This window comes from Patella vulgata, chromosome 3, assembly GCF_932274485.2.
Source record: "Patella vulgata chromosome 3, xgPatVulg1.2, whole genome shotgun sequence".
Lineage (NCBI taxonomy): Eukaryota > Metazoa > Mollusca > Gastropoda > Patellidae > Patella > Patella vulgata.
Window position 1 is genome coordinate 4,796,424 of NC_065881.2, and position 20,374 is coordinate 4,816,797.

At 37.2% G+C, this 20,374-nt stretch overlaps 2 protein-coding genes across 4 annotated transcripts in view; both read left to right on the forward strand.

Annotated features, from left to right (window-relative positions):
- LOC126814811 (uncharacterized) overlaps positions 1-20,374 on the forward strand; it is a 94,402-nt gene that overhangs the window by 53,042 nt on the left and 20,986 nt on the right. For 2 of the 3 annotated variants that reach the window (XM_050540182.2, XM_050540181.2), the window contains exons 3-6: positions 856-1,173; positions 1,306-1,614; positions 1,795-1,869; positions 2,765-9,213. In XM_050540182.2, coding sequence (XP_050396139.1) covers positions 856-1,173; positions 1,306-1,614; positions 1,795-1,869; positions 2,765-7,749 — 5,687 coding nt within the window. In that variant the 3' untranslated portion in view covers positions 7,750-9,213. Of the gene's footprint in view, positions 1-855; positions 1,174-1,305; positions 1,615-1,794; positions 1,870-2,764; positions 9,214-20,374 lie in introns of those variants that run through there. The other variant, XM_050540187.2, reaches the window with a different exon arrangement.
- LOC130010243 (uncharacterized) lies at positions 12,694-15,821 on the forward strand. The gene is made up of 2 exons (XM_050540184.2): positions 12,694-12,975; positions 13,230-15,821. Exons 1-2 carry the CDS (start codon positions 12,694-12,696, stop codon positions 15,819-15,821), a joined length of 2,874 nt encoding a protein of 957 aa, XP_050396141.1.

Here is a 20,374-nt window from a genome sequence, read left to right on the forward strand (position 1 = left end):
ATGTACACATATCTATCATGTATAGGCGCCTTCCGTAAAAAAAAATATGAAACTTTGTGAAAATGTTCCATGTACACATGTCTATCAAAGTTGAAAAGCACACCTTTGATATTTTACAACTTCTTTTTTTGTATTTTAATTAAATTTGAATAGTAAATTATGATTTATTTTCATTTTTTGCCGAATTAAATGGATTGATTTTAATACTTCTAATTGCCTGAACATCGAGAAACAAAGTCTTCTAAGAACATTTGGTGAATACTTTACAAGTATGCATCAAAATCTGACCAGGTGGATACTATAAATCTTTTGATTCAATAAACAAAACATGGAAAATTCATGATTTTTAACATGTTGATGTATTTGAATTTTTCACCCATTTGAAAAGATATCACTTTCCATACTTTATTATCATAAAATCACACCCTGTAAGATCAAGCTTATGACTATGCATAGCTTCTATAACCTGTATTTTAATTGTTTTCCAGAAATCCACTAATTATGTATACTCCATATCTCATTTATTCAGAAACTGCTGATCAACCAAATTATCAAATGATCTTCTCAAAAGCAGGAATTTGGAAAGATTTTAAAGGGATTATTTTTAAAAGAACAGAAAGATTGCGTTTTTTAATCTATACTTACATATTATTCTATTGTAAAATGATTTATATGTATTAGTATTAACAAATGTGTTGCTATGTTATCTCCCTTGAATATCTCTTCTGCTTCCCCTATATACCAAATTGCAGCCTCGGAACAGCCCTATTGTAGCCATCAATCCTGAACAGACAGACACAAATATTAGTATAACTTAATTTTTTAGCTTTGAACCTGGATGATTTTTTTTTGTAGAGCCGGTAAAAGAACGTACATTTATGGTTAGAAAATTTGGTAGAATGCCCGAGAATCAATACATCCGCATCCAAACCAACTTATCGTTTCTCGTTTCCAACTTAATACCAGATAAACTGATATACCGTCTGTTTAGTAAACGTGTATTTGACGATGACGACTTAGAAAAAATCAACAAGGAGAAAGAAAATGGAAGAAGAGCTGTGGTGTATAGAATGTTAATGATTCTGTTTGATTGTGGAAAGTGGGCGTATGAGCAATTTATAGAATCTTTACAAGAAGAGGGATTTACAAGAGCTGTAGAAATACTTGAAAATGGTAAATACCCTAATTATACTTGCTCAGTTGCTGTACTTATGTAACATTGAAATCAGACGATTTGGTGGTAAAACAGAAAAATTGTACAAACCAACCACTTACATTCTATTGAATAATTATTTTATATTTTAGTGCCTCAGGCTAATACAGGAAGAGTTAGAGGGAGGGTTCCTGATATCGAGTACGACCGACTTACAGCGAACTTTTGTTATATAATTAACTCAATAGATCCCTGGACTTTATCAGCTAGACTTTTAACTAACAAAGTTATAGATCATGATGAATATGAAGAAATTGAAAGTAAGAAACTGGAAGGACGACGTGACGTAGCTCGAAAATTACTCAATATATTAACATACTGTGGTCCAGGGACATTGGATAAATTGGTACGATCGTTAAGAGAGGAAGGTTGTGCAGACATTGCAGATCAACTAGAATCAGGTTGGTGTTATGTTGTTAAAAGATCTGGTTGTCCAATTTTAAATACCCACAATCCAGCTGGGAGTATATTAATATTATTGGTGCCTGTGTCCGCCCATCATGGTAACACATTTTTTTTTTTGATTGTTCTGTTAGTCAATACAGATTTGGAAATTTTACTTTTTATAATATTCATTCCAGAAAAACCCCCACCTCAAGAATCAAAACCCTTCAAACAAAATGAATTCAAGAACCCAAAGCTCAAGAATGCAGAAGGTAGGATATTAAAAATTTGAAACTGACCGAACAACTGTTGTACTGGCCAGGCCCTCGCTCCTACACCACTGACAAGTTGTTGCTGACCAGGCCCTCAATCCTACAACACTGACAAGTTGTTCCTGGCCAGGCCCTCACTCCTACACCACTGACAAGTTATTCCTTGCCAGACCCTCACTCCTACACCACTGAAGCATTGAGACCGAACCCTGTTGATTTTAATGCTTTTGAACTCGCTAGAGATGAGATTTATTGAAGGAATCAAGTCTTCCTGACGGATAAGCTGCTACCCGTGGTTATATATTTTTTTTGACACTAAGCAGCTAAAGGGGGAGTGGGGGGGGGGGTATTTCCTCACTGCATTGTTGCCTTATTTTTCCTGGTTATTTGAAATATCCTATTCTTGTGGATTAAATTCGTGACCTTATTATCTTAGAATGTACATATCTTTGATTCCAGCAAAAAATTGGGTAGAGGATGAAATCGATGAGTCAAGTGGCCAGATTTCGATTTTCTGTTTGTGCGTGACAAGCCGAAGGGTCGCCTGTCCAACCTTCCGGGTCCTCCCCTTTCTTCCACTAAGGACCCATACTCGCAAGCGACTTTTTAAAATAAATTGAACTATATGTTAGGCCCTAAATGACGTAGTTTGTGACGATTGGATGTTAAACCCACAGAGTTGACCGGTTTCCTTGGGGTCTAGATGTAGGGCCCTTCATTTTGTGGGACGGAATAATTTTCATATTTACATTTTTGTATACATTAAAATTCTATTTTTTCATCTTTTGGCCACTACCCGAAAACTTTGACGACCGACTTCCCACCCCAACCGTCGTGTCCCGTTTTTTTCTGGCTTTCTAACCGAAATTGTACATAGTTTTTTTTAACTCTACAGAAAATGGTAAAATTATGCTAGACGGGATTAAAGAAGACAGTTATCCAAAGAATAGAGCTTACAACGAAGGCTGTAAAGTACTTAATAACAACTTCATCTTAGGAGTTATTGGTGCTACAGGAGATGGTAAATCTGTTTTAAGTTCCATGGTAGCTTCCAATTTTATAGAAAATCATCCTGACTTTGCACCCTTGGTGATAAAACTCAGAGATATTGATGACATTTCTTTTTCAGAAAAGAAAAACATGCTTCTAATAGTGGATGATATTTTAGGTCGATTTGATCGCTCCAATGTAAATATATCTAAATTGCAGGTTAATTTCGAGAATCTTTACTTACATATAAAAAGACGTAAAGTTGCAGTTATATATGTTATGCGTGATTATATATATAATGACTGTAAACATGTCCGAAATATTTATGACATTTTTTCCAATGAATATTGTATATTTTTGCATAAAGAAAGTCTTTGTTTAAATAGACAAGAAAGGGAAAAGATTGTTAAATACCACTCAAATAAGTTGCAAAAATCTGATATCATAAACATTACTGAAAACACAGCCACTTCCTTTGGTTTTCCAAGCATTGTTAAATTATTAAGCAAATTATTAAGTACATGCAAACGAGATGAGATATTTACATTTAAAGGTCTCATCGACTTTTTGTTGTTTAATTTTGAGATGTTTTGGAAAGAATATAAAGATAAGTATGCGTGTTTTATTCTGGCTTTTATTCTTCGACCTGTAAGCGTTAAAACATTACAATCAGACTCATCATCAGATGTTCAGTCTCTTGTGAGTAGAATACAAAATGATGTTTTTGAGAATTTTAAATTAATTCAAGCCTTGGAGGTCTTTGAAAATTGGTCAGAATCTTTTTATGCACGTGATGAAAATAACTGTTTTATTTTTCGCGAGTTTGTTGACGAGGCATTTCTCATTCACATGTTTCCAAAGTTTACAGATCTTGCCATAAAATTCGCACCGTTTCAACTTTTAATGGAAATGATGAGAACGGAAGCTGATAAGCGAACTGTAACAAGTAAACAATGTGATTCAATAACAATCGATTTCTACCCAAACCTTGCTGATCGTTTTATTAATGAATTTAAAAATTGCAATTACGACGTTATATTTCATCAAGCATTCTTAGATGAACGTTTTCTTTCAACTTTTGTTAAATTAGAACAATATAATGATCTCGTGAATCATTATACGTCTATTCCATGTGGAAGAGTTGGACATTTTAAAGATGCTGGGAACTTTTTGCATTTTATTTGTTTGCATGGAAGTTCGACATGTTTTAAAACTGTCATATCCCCAGCAACAGAAACTTATCTAAAGAGTGAAACACAAAATGGTCATAACATATGTGATCTTGTAGCAATCTCTGATTTAGATGCAATTGCTAAAGTAGATCTTCTTGCCATAAATTATAAACATATGTTTAAAAATACTGTGTTGCATATGGCCGTTCAATCTAAACAACTTGATGTCGTAAAACATGTTCTCGAGTATGACATATTTGATATTACTTCTTTGAATAGAAACCTGCAAACTGTCCTTCATTCTGCTTGTCTCTCAGATCATGATGCACCGGATATTGTTGAATTTCTAGCTAATTATGGGATTAATATAAATGCCATAGATAAAGATGGTCTCACACCACTTCATTATGCAGTAAAGAGGGGTAAAATAAAAACCATGACTCTACTACTGAACCTAAAGTCTGATGTTAACATGGAGGATAAATCGAGTAGATTACCGATTCATTTGGGTTGTTGTTCTAATGCCAGTCTATCAGATGTTGATAAGGCGAATATTGTTACTTTATTGATTAATCAAGGTTCTGATATAAACCATATAGATACTCATGGAAGAACCCCGATTCTTGAAGCCTTGTCAAACTGTCAGACAAAAACTGCAGAATATTTGTTATCAGTGAGGTGTGATGTAAATATAAAAGACAAGAATGGGACATCTGTCATACAGGAAGCTTGTACTAACATGAAACAACATTTTACTTTAATAAATGATTTATTGAAAGTTGTCGACTTCCCAGTTCACGAAGCTGTTCTTTGGTTTGAAGATGTACACGAACTTGATGAATTCCTAGATAAGAATATTGATCAGATCAACACACTAAATGGAGAAGGAGAATTACCCTTACATAAAGCATGTATATCAATCTATAAACCCAGAGAAAAGGCTGAATTGTTATTATATAAGGGAGCACATATCAATTTAAAGAAACATCCAAATCTCCATTTATTTCATTCTACTGTTTGTCTTTTTTCCCCTGTATCTGTTATGAAGTTCTTGTTTGACGTTTATTTTAATTTTGATATTACTGGAAATGGCTGTGAAACATCATTAATGTACTGCTGTCAATCAGGTGTTGACCAGGTTGAAAAGGTCAACCTTATCCTGACAAACAATGTGGATATTCACAATAAAGATGGTAAGGGAAAGGGTGCATTACACTATAGCTGCCTCTATAGTCAAGTAGAATGTGTCAAGATTATTATGGATAGAGGTGCAGATGTCAACGATATAGATGGTAGTGGCCTGACACCTTTGTTTCATTGTATAAAATCAAAAGTAGATAGAATAAAAAAGATGAGATTGTTAATTTCTAGTGGGGCAAGTGTTATTAGCCCTGACAAGTATGGGGAGACTGTATTACATTATGGTGTTGAATACAATAGACCAGAGTGTGTCAGGATCCTGATAGAGGCTGGAGCTGATGTTAATGCAGTGAACAAGTATGGTAAGACTGCATTACACTATGGTGATAAACCAGAGTGTGTCAGGATCCTGATAGAAGCTGGAGCTAATGTTAATGCAGTGACAAATGATGGGTGGAGTGTATTACATTATGGTGTTGAATCCAATAAACTAGAGTGTGTCAGGATCCTGATAGAGTCAGGAGCTAATGTTAATGCAGTGACAAATGATGGGTGGAGTGTATTACATTATAGTGTTATATACAATAAACTAGAGTGTGTCAGGATCCTGATAGAGTCTGGAGCTAATGTTAATGCAGTGAACAAGTATGGGGAGACTGTATTACATTATGGTGTTGAATCCAATAAACTAGAGTGTGTCAGGATCCTGATAGAGTCAGGAGCTAATGTTAATGCAGTGACAAATGGTGGGTTCAGTGTATTACATTATGGTGTTCAATACAATAGACCAGAGTGTGTCAGGATCCTGATAGAGGCTGGAGCTGATGTTAATGCAGTGAACAAGTATGATAAGACTGTATTACATTATAGTGTTGTATACAATAAACCAGAGTGTGTCAGGATCCTAATAGAGGCAGGAGCTGATGTTAATGCAGTGGAAAATGATGGGGAGACTGTATTACATTATGGTGTTGAATACAATAGACCAGAGTGTGTCAGGATCCTGATAGAGGCTGGAGCTAATGTTGATGCAGTGACAAATGATGGGTTCAGTGTATTACATTATGGTGTTAAATACAATAGACCAGAGTGTGTCAGGATCCTGATAGAGGCTGGAGCTGATGTTAATGCAGTGAACAAGTATGGTAAGACTGCATTACACTATGGTGATAAACCAGAGTGTGTCAGGATCCTGATAGAAGCTGGAGCTAATGTTAATGCAGTGACAAATGATGGGTGGAGTGTATTACATTATGGTGTTGAATCCAATAAACTAGAGTGTGTCAGGATCCTGATAGAGTCAGGAGCTAATGTTAATGCAGTGACAAATGATGGGTGGAGTGTATTACATTATAGTGTTATATACAATAAACTAGAGTGTGTCAGGATCCTGATAGAGTCTGGAGCTAATGTTAATGCAGTGAACAAGTATGGGGAGACTGTATTACATTATGGTGTTGAATCCAATAAACTAGAGTGTGTCAGGATCCTGATAGAGTCAGGAGCTAATGTTAATGCAGTGACAAATGGTGGGTTCAGTGTATTACATTATGGTGTTCAATACAATAGACCAGAGTGTGTCAGGATCCTGATAGAGGCTGGAGCTGATGTTAATGCAGTGAACAAGTATGATAAGACTGTATTACATTATAGTGTTGTATACAATAAACCAGAGTGTGTCAGGATCCTAATAGAGGCAGGAGCTGATGTTAATGCAGTGGAAAATGATGGGGAGACTGTATTACATTATGGTGTTGAATACAATAGACCAGAGTGTGTCAGGATCCTGATAGAGGCTGGAGCTAATGTTGATGCAGTGACAAATGATGGGTTCAGTGTATTACATTATGGTGTTAAATACAATAGACCAGAGTGTGTCAGGATCCTGATAGAGGCTGGAGCTGATGTTAATGCAGTGAACAAGTATGGTAAGACTGCATTACACTATGGTGATAAACTAGAGTGTGTCAGGATCCTGATAGAAGCAAGAGCTGATGTTAATGCAGCGGACAAGGATGGGATGACTGTATTACATTATGGTGTTGAATACAATAGACCAGAGTGTGTCAGGATCCTGATAGAGTCAGGAGCTAATGTTAATGCAGTGACAAATGATGGGTGGAGTGTATTACATTATAGTGTTATATACAATAAACTAGAGTGTGTCAGGATCCTGATAGAGTCTGGAGCTAATGTTAATGCAGTGACAAACGATGGGTGGAGTGTATTACATCATTGTATTGTATGCAGTAATGTAACTCATCTACAAATACTGATTGAAGCAGGAGCTGATATTAATAAATTGTACAATGATAGGTGTAGTGTATTACAGGATTGTATCGAATACGGTAATGTAACTCATCTCCAAATACTGATTGAAGCAGGGGTCAAGGTCAACGTAAAAAACAAGGACGGCAATAAACCTATTTATTATTGTTGTAAAGCATTGGAAAACCCTGTTGAAAAGTTAAAATTACTCTTGAATGCTGGGGCTGAACTGACCTACTGGACAAAATTCAAAATGAAGAGGAATAAGGCAACATCATCTGAATTAAACAGGTTTTTAAAAACTTTATAGGCAGTGAATGATGTTATGCAGCGTATATGGTGGGGGGGGGGGGGCGGGGGCTGATCTGTTTATTCAACAAATTCGATCCATCGAGGGGCTAAATGACATTGAATAATCCTCAACTTATGTATCTACCATAGTGTATTCAGTTATCTAGTTTTGAACAAGCATAGTGCGAACAGGCAGCTGTCATAAGAGTGACAAACATAGCACATCAGTTGGTAATACCACACCCATTGGTGACATAAATTAAATCGATTGAAAGTACCATTCTGCTATGATACGATCCTGGTACAGTTGTTCACTGGGGAATTTGTGTTGACTTTAAACTGTGGGTCTATCACTACACACAGGACCATTTATCACTGTTAACGTCAATCCTAATTGATTTGTGTTTAAACAATTAATCATTAGGTTGAAGCAATTAATCATTGGGATAAAATATTTATTTCTTAGGTTTAAACGATAAATAAGTAGGTTCAATCAATCAAAAATTAATAACTTGGTTTAAACAATTAATACTTAGGTTTAAACAATTAAACACATTTGATAATTAGATTAAAACAATTAATACTTAGGTTTAAACAATTAAACGCATTTGATAATGCGATTTAAACAATTAATACTTAGGAATAAACAATTAATACTTAGGTTTAAACTATTATTACTTAGGTTTAAACAATTAATACTTAGGTTTAAACAATTAATAATTAGGTTTAAACAATTAATGATTAGATTAAACTAATTTAAAATATTTAATAATGAAATTTAAACAATTAATAATTAGGTTTAAATAATAATTGTTTGTTTATGTGATTAGGTTTAAACTTTGGATGGTATATAGCGTGATTGTTAATACCAATTGGTTGTCAACTGATTTTTGTTGAGTTAATATGATTAGGTTTAAACATTGGTTGGTATATAGCCTGATTGTTAATGTGTTTTTAAAAATCGTTGAAATATATCATTGTTACACCATGATGGTCGAGTTCAAATTTCGTAAAAATTGGGACCGACACTGCCCAACAAAATGGCCGCTCCTTATACACAAATTATGTAAAAGTATGAGTAGTATAGAGGGTACTTTGAAGCAATTTTGGAATTCCAGACATTCCAAAGGTCTGACGTCACACATTCCTAAGGTCTGACGTCAGAGCATTCCACAGGTGTTCTATTTATAGTTTGAATATGGTTATTGTTGACTGAACAATGAGGTTATGAATAATAAAAAAGGTATGCATGTGTTGTATTCTTTGATCGTGTTTGACTTTTGTAACGAGGGTATGGGGTCCACGAATTGTTTATTGGAGGGTAGGGGGGAAGATATTTCGCTTTATAGGCAGGTGTGCAGAGGTTACATTGAGTTCACGTCACGCGTAGTTATACCTGCATTCAGGGACAATGACCTCCGCCATTAAGCTTGACAGGTGAACATGTTGTGATTGTTTATCAAAGGTTGTTTATATCCCACACACCAACCCCCACCCCCACCCCCGTCCCTCCCACCACACCCCGGCCTAACCTAAAAAAAACCCACTTCACAGGTCTACACTCTTCAATCCGTGTCGATACTAAGAAACCAACAACAGCCTTTTTTTTTTTTATAATATTTTATTTAGCCATCGTGTTATATATATATATTTTTATAATGATGGCATGTTCCAATCTGCTAGCTCCCTATAAGTGTCGAGAACGTTGATGATGTTCTTGAACGCAGGGTTCGTTCCCTCAACCATCCTCAACCTTGTCAGTATGTAGTCCGTAAAAGCTAACAATCTGCAGAAAAGAACAAATCAGATAGGTATTGGTAAAATAAAACATACCAAGTAGAAAAAAATCACCAAAAAACTTACGTTTCTTTTTCCTGCTCAGGTGATGGACTTATAGGGGTTATATATGGGTGGTGTGTCGCCAGTAAATTATTGGCGTCGAACAGAATATCCCTTAGTTGGATAGCTATAGCGGGTGTTCCAATAGCATTGAGACACGGTGCCAATGTACACAGCATTAGGGTAATTATGCTTTTCAAGTAAGCCTGAACCTGGTCAATACTGTACCTTAAACAACAAAAAATATAATATTATAATTTATATTAAAGATATTTTCAAAGTCAAAATATTAATAGGTTGGTTAATACCAATAAATGTATGCCAATTTTGGTGTGTATGGGTGTGTGTAGCTTGAAAAAGTAGAAACATTCGAGTATGATGAAAAGTACGGTGGACGGATGCCATGGAGGTACAGTGTGTGGTTCTCTTGCACTTACCATTAAGCATTGCTTTCAACATAAAGTTCACGGTCTCTACGTATATGCAGGGTAATATAGCATCTTAGGCTCCTAACCGGGTTAATATTTGTTGAATATGTTTGACAAATATGGTTGCTTAGATATGAACAGTTTTAAAAATAAGCAAAGCAGACGAAAGTCGTATATTAATCTCAATTGTTAGGAGAGCGATTTAGCTAATTTACGCGTGTCTTTAATTACGCACTACAAAGGTCACCCTACGAGGGTCGAGTGAAAAAGTAAACATGAAACGCTGTTTTAAAAGTAGGTTTCGAATCACAATTTTGAAGAAATAATAAAAAAACTTACATTTTGAGACGGTCTTGGTTTTCTTTTTTTACAAAGTCGACGAGAGTTGATAATGCTTATTCGTTCAGAGGCGAGAATAATTTTCACAGACAAACGGTTGGTACTTATAAAGAAAAGTGAATACTTTTATGAGCAACTATAAATCGTAGGGAGGTCCGAGTTGTTCTAAGATATTCCTTTTAAAATATTATACATTAAAACTAGACAATACTCCGTTGTGAATAATTTTAAAATAAATATCTCCACTTAAAAATATTATTCATGAAAACTAGGCAAATGTTCATAAAGTTTAACATTAGGTTTTGGCTGTAAAGGAGGGGTCAATTACGCGCCCTGTACTCAGACAACAGCTATAAACTGTCGGTGTTTTTATCAAGTACTAGACATAACCAATGACGCGAAATAATTGACAGAAAGCCGTGTGATGTCTGTCGGCGATCGAGTCGTTGAACCCCCCCCCCCCTACTGACAGCGAGTGGTTTAAAAGACCAACCGTCTAGCTACTTGTCAAAGCAGGTGTCAGTGGCTGGCTGTTTAACCTCTAGCCGCAAAGCATGCTACATTGAGTGTGTATATCTCGTAAGACCTTGTCTTTTAGTATACGCCTAGCAATTACTGGGACAAATTCGGAAAATAAGGTCAGTTTTTTTCCTTTAAATATACATTGTTTAAGATTAAGATAATTATTATTATTTTTATTATTCACTCTTTTCGAATTGTTTGGGGTCTCTGAGTACAAGATCTTGTACATATATTTTGTTTTTTATGTAGAATTGTTCAAAGTGTAGATTATAGCCAGGGTTAAAAATTCAGACAATTTCGACAGTTTTATCAAGAAAGTTGTGTTTGAAAAGTAAAATATTATTGTATCCGTAAATCGCAAAGCCGGGTGTTGTTAGGGTATCACTCGATGTGAAGATTATTAGTCCGGTTGTCAAACCTCACCCCGATGTTTACATTCACGAGGATTACATTAACGATAGATTATTATTTATTAGCGATAGTATTACATTAATAATAAACGATTGGTCGTTTCTTAAATTAAATTCTTAACAGGTTACGGTGTTAGTTTTGTAAGAGTTTTTGATTGTGAAATTTGAATGTATATAATGTAAGTGTTAGATCTTATGAAGCCGGGCCGTTTTTGCTAGATTCTATAAAGTGAGTCTGAAATATATCTCACAATTCACTTGGCGCATCTATTATTAGAAACAAAATAGATCCGAGGAGAATGAAGCGTGAATCACGATGGAGAATTAAGAAGATTGTGAGAAGCCATACGGCTGATTCATGACGAGAGAAAATTACCATTTCAATTAAAACCTTTACAAACAAAATTTTAGAGAGGGTCATTGTAGACTAGCGAGATGTTTTGATAGATTCAGTACGTGGTAACTTAAAAGACTGGATAATCCAGACAATGACAGGCTTTCCGTCAAATTTTGAGGACCCATCCAGACTAATATTCGTAGAATATTTGTTTGGATGATAGAGACAGCTTTACCGTTCGTTCAACATGTAAGGGGAGGTAACTACATTCAACATGTAACAAACCTTGGAATCACACCGGCTATTATGAATTATCTTCAAATTGACATTTTTTCTAAGTTTGACTCTCTCGGTTCCTTGACCCATCAATCATTATGCAATGAGTTAGTAATACTTACCATCATTATGCAATGAGTTAGTAATACTTACCGTCACGTTCAAGGTGTAAGGTCCCTTGTTTTTAACAAATAGACGTCGTTGTTTTTTTAAAAATCACATGATTCTACAGTCATGTTGTCTATATTATATTCCTTCACTTTATCGTTTTTGGAATTCCACTCCGTCAAGAATAGATAGGGACCCCCTATTGAATCGAAAAAGCTAAATTCCGATTTCTTAGCCGCCTCGATGCATTCGGTTTTAGATTTGTACAAAACTCTGGAAGTCGCTAGGGTAATCACACTCTGTTTGAAAAATCCTCTGAATTGCCAGCGAAAACCTCCCGACAAACATGGTTTAATCATTTGCATAAAACTACAGGTTTGATTGTACCTAGTGTGTTCAACGAATGGGTTGTCTCCGGGGTTCCAAGACTTCAATATTAAGTTGCATCTAAAACATTTTACGCGATCGTAAGGTCCAATATAGATAAAGCCAGCCTTGCTCAAATTATGAGGTGTCGGCTGCTTATGCATCCAGCAATTATCAAAGGTAGCCAGACGATCGTTATAGAGTATATAAGGATCCATCTTACTACACCATTTAAAAACCCAACACCTAGATCTAAAAAAAAAAAAAAAAAAAAAAAAAAAATTGTTACAGTCATGTACTTTTGATTATTATTAAAACAAATTTTCTGCTTTCTTAGAATGGATGCGTTTGAAACCTACACACACACTCAATGGGGCGAAATACTACAGATTACAGACGAATTTGAATATTGGACGGCAAGTCAAACCTTGGCCGTTAACGAAGCTCTAGACCACGTCGAGAATGAAAATCATAATGAAACACAGGGGGTTAAGCGGCAACTGTCTGACCCTGACACCGCGGATGCCTCTGAAGAAGAAGGAAGGTTAGAAAAAAAACCCCGACCGGTGGTTAGTCCGATATTATTTTCAGATGACGATAGCGACTTTGACACGTCGCAGGTGAGCAAAAAAACTTTACACGATATTCAAAATAATGTGAAACCTAATTCGTCTACAGAAAGTGAAAAGATCGATCCGCTAATTGCACTATTAACGAGTGACATAACATTGCCTTCTAATATCCAATCTTTAGTGGCTAAGGTTTGTGACGAAAAAGACGACGAAGTCGTCGACATTTTTGATTTGTTAACACCACCGGATTTGTTTTTTTAAATACCATACCAAACCCAATCTCCATTTTTTTTTTTTTAAAGATTTGTCAAGTGGGGAGAGGTGGCGAAGATTTAGTAAGGCTGATTTCGGTGGAGCGCCGTTTTTCAAGAAAGTTTAATATCCATTCCGAATTAATGAGAATCGAAATTATAAACACGGAGGCGGTTACCACTCCTGACTGGCTAGAGCGGCTATTCACTCAGATATTAGAGACCGTCAGAGAAAATTTCAATGTTCAGCCAAACGAGAGGGTAAGAATACAACTAAATCATCCTGATTTGGACAACCCCATATATATTGCGTTTAGACCTTACGAAGAACTAACTTTGGAATTAATCTTGGAAGAGATTGCGAAAGTTATGCAGTCAAAAAAAACACTAGTTATTGACAATCAAACTTCTATATCCGTAACCTATGTAGCCTCTAAAGAGGGCGGTGCTTTTACAAATACGGTTCTTTTGAACGAGGCTTTTATGAGTTCAAAAAAACGAACATTTATATCACCAGTTGCCAACTATGGTTATCAAACTTGTTTCGGACAATCTATCGTCCTGGGTATAAATGAAATTTCTTATCGTAAGAAAATTTCACCGACAGTCGAAGAAACTAAACATTACAAACGTGTAGCAAACAAACGTAAGAAAAAACCGTTACAGATTGCTATGGCTATGGAAATGTATCAAGAGTACGGGGTTAACCCGTTAGTGCCTACAGGTCGTCCTGAATGGTGCATATTCCAAGAACACTTAAAAGCTAAATATCAAATTGTCATCTATGACGCACAGAGTGCAAATTGTGTCATATTCAGAGGTGTTGCGGATCCCAATGTACCCGTTTTAAGACTGTATTTAATGGAAAAACATTTTTATTATATAAAGAAAATCAACAGCTTATTTAATCAAGCATACTATTGTCCAGCGTGTGAAAAACCATATTCGGATAAGAATAAACATGTGTGTAAAGCGACATGTCACAGTTGCCGTCAGGTAGATTCTTGTCCTAGGGATCGACCACGAATACAATGCGAACTTTGCCACCGTTATTTTAGAGGGTTGAAATGTTTGGAGAGACATAACCAAAATGTCCCACTATACACCGTGACGACGTGTGTGAAATATAGGGCCTGTTTAAAGTGTTATGCGACAATAGACACACACGAAGATGACGCAATGAATAAACACACATGCGATGTGCACAAATGTCGTAATTGTGAGCAGCTGTGTAAACCTAACCATAGGTGTTATATGAAACGATTATCGGAGGATGTTGAAGTTGAGACCATCAGATATTTTGTTTTTTACGACTTTGAGACTATTTTGGATGAAAATAATATCCATGTAGCGATTTTATGCGTTGCACACCGCGTGTGTCCTTTATGTTTGGAGAAAGACATTAACGAACCTTGTGACGGTTGTAACTTAAAGAACGCTCAGAGAGAATGGATTTTGTATGGTAAATATTGCGTCTCTGAGTTTTGTCGCTGGATAGTTCAGACCGAAATAAATGTCGACCTCAAGGGTAAAAAAACTACCGTTCTAACTCACCGACACTCGAGGTTCATAGCACATAATAGTCAGGCTTTCGATGCTCTATTTGTATTGAGATATTTCGTCATACATACTAGAATTCTACCTCAAATCATCGCAAACGGGTCTAAAATCCTTTGTATGACTATAAACAATAATATACGTTTTTTAGACAGCCTGGCGTTTATGCATATGAAACTTACAGATTTTAGCAAAACATTTGATTTACCGATTACGAAGGGTATATTTCCGTATTCATTCCTTAAACCTGAAAATTTGGAATACAATGGTGAAATGCCACCGATAAGCTTTTACGAAACGTCAACTATGTCTCCGCAGGAACGTGATAAGGTTATTAAATGGTATAATGAACGCGTGTTACAAAACAATTATTTTGACACTAAAACAGAATTGACAAACTATTGTGTAAGCGATGTAATTCTCCTCAGGCTGGCATGCGCTCGGTTTCGTAGTCTTTTCATAGAGCTGACCAAAATCTCGCCCTTTCAAAAGGCTATTACGATTGCGTCCTTGTGTAACCTTGTCTACCGGAGAAAATTCTTACCTCCCTTTACGATTGCTATAGCACCCCAGGGTCAGTATGTAGTCGCCCGTCAGTATTCAAATTCAAGTATACGTTACATGCAATATCTGGAATACATTGAAAACCGTCATATACAACATGCCCGTAACGGTGGTGAAAAGGACATTTTCAATATGTATGTAGATGGGTGGTATATGGAAAATAATACCGAAGTGTGTATCGAATACTTGGGTTGCGTTTTCCACGGCTGTCTCTGTATAAAAAACAGAGAGCGAACATCACCATACAATAACAAAACTATGGCCACGTTGTACGAGGAGCACTTGGCACGTTTGGAACGGCTGAAGGCCCCCAACCGTCGCGTTCGTTGTATATGGGAATGCGAACACCGACAACTCGTAAATACCCCGGCGTATTTAGACTTTGAAACAAGAACACCACCTTTGACGGCCCCCTTGCAAGTACGTGACGCCTTTTATGGTGGCAGGACGAACTTATTAAAATTTTATCACAAGGCCCGTGAAAACGAAAGAATTCGATATCTGGATTTTACGTCACTTTAACCCTTTATCAATAAATCAGCGATTTATCCAGTAGGAAATCCCTTGATTATTCTACGGGACTTCTTACCTTTGGAGAGTTATGTAGGGTTTGTTAAATGTCAAATCCTCCCTCCAAGGGGGTTATACATACCCGTCCTGCCGTTTAGGTCCAACGGCAAACTGTTATTTCCGTTATGTTCTAAATGTGCTCTGAATCGTAGCAAGACGGACTGTACTCACAATGCAGATGATAGGTCACTGACAGGTACTTGGGTTATATTTGAAGTTATCGCAGCGATTAAAAAAGGTTATCGCATACTCAAAATCTTCGAGGTATGGAATTTCCCACACACACGCCAATATTGCAGCGGTGACGCCCCGATTGATCCGAAAGACTACGATATTCACGTGTCTACCGTCCGTGCCGACTATACTGATATCCCGGAAGACGATATATTTGCACAGCTACCCAAAAAAGACCTGTTCAGTGAATATATCAACATGTTTCTCAAAATTAAACAAGAGAGTTCGGGGTATCCAAATGAGCTTAATCCTGCGTGTAACTTGTGTGATAATCTAGATACGTGTTGCCATATCGACTGGCAGGTTCTCGAACAAAAACGTTTGGCATATATTAAAGCTTACAAACAACACGAAAACATTACTCTCGATGCAAATAAAATATCTAAAAATCCGGGGCTACGATACTTGGCGAAGACCGCATTAAATAATTTATGGGGTAAATTCGCTGAAAGGTCGGATACGCGAATACAATCTGTTATCACACCCGACCCAACCGTCTTCTACGATTATCTTTATGACGGTACAAAAGTTGTCAGGAATATCGAAATTCTCAGTGAAGAAATGGTCCTAGTTCAGTATACAGAGCGGCAAGATCTTGTCGCTAATGCCCCACACGTGAATGTGCCTATAGGGGCTTTCACTGCGGCCTACGGCCGTATGAAACTGTACGAATATTTAGATAAATTGAACCATCGGGTTCTGTATTTCGATACTGATTCCATCATTTTTACAGAGACCGATAATGACACGCCTGTTGCAACCGGAAATTATTTAGCCGAATTTACGAGCGAAACGTCGCCCGACTGTCGCATACTTGAATACGTCGCCACTGCCCCCAAATCCTACGCTTTGAAAATTGAAAACGAAAAAACACGTGAAATCTTTTATACCATTAAATCTAAAGGTATTACGTTTAACCACGATGTCTGCCAACGTATCGAGTTTCAAACGTTTGTCGAATTAGTGCACGATCACTGTCGTAAGGTCAAAGTCACATACCCGAAAGCTTTCCACCGCAGTAAAGTGTTTGTGGTTTCTATGAAAGAGAAGTCGAAAACCTTATCATTCAATTACGATAAACGTGTAGAAATTAGGGATTCCTATGATACAAAGGCTTATGGTTTTGTCAAGCAAAACGAATAGTGATACGTATGTCTGTATATATATATATATATATATATATATATATATATATATATATATTATGATTGTAACTGTAATTACGTATATTGTAACACCATTTGTTGATAACCCTGTGCATATGTGATATAAAAAATATAAAAAAATAAGACCTTGTTTTGTTTTTTCTAAAAAAAACCATTTTATTCAACTATTCTACATCTAGAGTTACATTTTAACATACATGAGGTCATACAGATATGGACATTTACATTTTAAATCTAAGAGCAATAAAACGCCGGACATATCTGTCGTTTTCACGGTGATTTCGGGAAAATGTTTTTATAATTCTTTTCATGTTTTTACCTCTACAGCGATGATAGGCATAAAATACACAATATTGGCCACATACGTCACTGAACAAGTCCTGTAGATGCTTCCGGCTGTATACGAGTGGCAACCCCGTTTTCATAATCCTTTGCATAACGCCATTATGGCGGGGTTTAAGGCCAAAGGAATCAAAGTGTTCAACCTCATGGTGACCCACATAAAGAAGTAACCAATGTTCACCCTTCTTATTGGATGTATGGGTATTGTAAATATATAGTCCACGCTGTAACGTCTTGGGTAGTTTGTCACGGGCAAAAACACCTCGAAAATGAGGGGCTATTTGGGGGTCGCTTTTTAACATGACTGTGATATGTTTTGTATTCATCTCAAAAGTCTGTTATAACATTTCGAGCACTGTCTATTTCTATCTTGTTTTCAAACTCACTGTATAGAATCACGTTCACAGTAGATACCAAGGCTGTCCCGAATCGTATTTCGAGTTTCGCATTACCCGTTCTGTTGAGATGTACAGTATTGTCGTCAGAAAGTTCTGGGGTGTAATCAAAACAGAATATGCAGTAGCCGTTTCGATAACCATTCATCGTAATGGTGGGTCCTTTGTCCTGGAAAAGACTAGACGTCCCGGAAAATAAGGTGTTGAAAGCTCGTGTATAACCGTAACCTAGGGTTTCGCTGAAATTCGGACTCAGTGGTTTAGCGAAGACATCCTCCCCATTAACCTGGAGCGATATATGATTTATGTCAAAATTCTGCAGGCGATAAGGATTTTTATCGGCGACTCCTGAAAAGGCCTGGTTCGACACCAGAGCTACGAGAACTCGTCGAGGTGTTTGCCCTAAGAACAGATTATCCTTATCCAAACTTCGATTCCCCGCAGGTATAGTAAAGCTTTTTACATCTACGCGTCGAATAGGATAAATCGCATTTCGTTTCATCAAGGCACTGGCATGTGCGACTATGACGGAAGGGTTCAGCTTTAATCTACGTATAAAAAGCGACGCTTTTTCGATCACCACTTTAAAATCATTCGTGGCTGCCATGAGACAAAAGGCATCTTTAGAACGTACAAATCTAAGTCTCATATCAACTCCATTTAGTAAGTATTTACTCTGACTAAACAAATCCAGGTGTAGTTTCCCCAGCATATCCACAGATTTACTACCTTTGAAGGATTTGGCTCGAAACTTGAAACCATTATTACTGCCGCCGTCGGAGGCGTCACAACTTTCGAAATGCCCGGGGGTGTCTAAACGCCACTGGCAAGATAATAAATGTGATTTTTGAGCATCCGTCCCATAACTCAAAAGATTCTCCAAATAACATCGGTAGGGATTGACGGCCGCTGGTTGTGATACTCTCTTGCCATTTAACGACACATCGATTTGACTAAACAGACTGTGTAAGAAATTATTCACAGGGCCCACGTTAGCGGCATCTGCTATATTCGTGCCATCTGAGTTTAAAATTTTGGCTCGTACGGTAAAGAAACTCTGAGCTAGATCTAAATATTCTTCACCTGCCCCCGACATGTAAAATTCGATTGGGGCGCCACTGTCTAGATTAGATATAGGATGATATTCGTGCCATTTCCCACTTTCAATATCTATTTTGGTGTTTGGTGCACTGAAGATATCGAGCCCGCTACTTAGGCATTCACAGGAACGCGGATCGATCATTTTTTTGGGTGGGGGTCTGTAACGGTGTCTGAATTTCAACTAAAAATGTCCGATGAGGTCTGCTTACGTCGCTTTCGCTTCTTACCCCGGACTTGTTTTAGACGTTTGGCACCCCCTTGCCGAGTAGCCCCCTTTATAGGACCCGCGATGCTCTTGAGGGCTCTTGTACCCAGATCGCGACTCGCTTGTAACAAGTGTTGTTTAGCAGAGGTTTTTAAATTTTTACCGTGAAGAACGTCTCCAAAAATCTGGGCTCCCGTGGTGAGTGCTTTTTTCCCGACAGTTTTGGCTGCCGACTTTAAGAGGGGCGTAGCTACTCGAAATAAACTTGAGAAAACCGATCCTAAACCATAACCTTTCTGATACGGTGACCCCGTAAAAATTGGAAATCCGTCACCCGTTTGACTGAGGTAATAACGTCGTATCTTTGCATCGTCACACCTGTAGGGTTGTAGACACGTCATTATTCGACCTTGCGCAAGTGCAGTTTACAAAGAACGTGTCCAAATTCAAATGGTACTGGTTGTCCTAGTTCCGTGTAAAGTCCGAGTTCAACCGTGTCTATGTAATGTTTGTTGACTGGTATATAATAGGGGTTGTCAAACGTTTTATATACAGCCGATCCAAAGGGTTTAGCTAGATCCACCTGTATAGCTCGCAACAACGGTGCGCTTGTATCACCGACCAACTGATTTTCGATAATATCAGTGTAAATATAAATATTGTGAAAATTGGAATCTAAATCGACTTTTGTGTCACTTTTCACACTGCTTGTAAATTCATTCTCTTTCATAAACCCGAATATCCGGGCTAAATTCTTGGACAAATGGACTTTTCGACCGTCTCTTCCTAGAAGTAATAAGACATAACCCTCGGGATCTTTCACGATAGATAATGATGCCCCAACCTCCAACGTCGATTTATTGAAATGATTGATTATGTCGTGTCCAGTATCGTAGTAACCATCGGGTATTGAAAAACGTAAGCGATGTGGTCCCTCTATTTCCGTTTTACTACGGTATGCCAACCAACAATCTTTGAGGTATATTTTGTTCCAACTGCAAGGGTATTGAATTTCGACGAGTCCGCATGTCCAGGCCCCGTCGAGGTGGAGTGGGCGTGCCA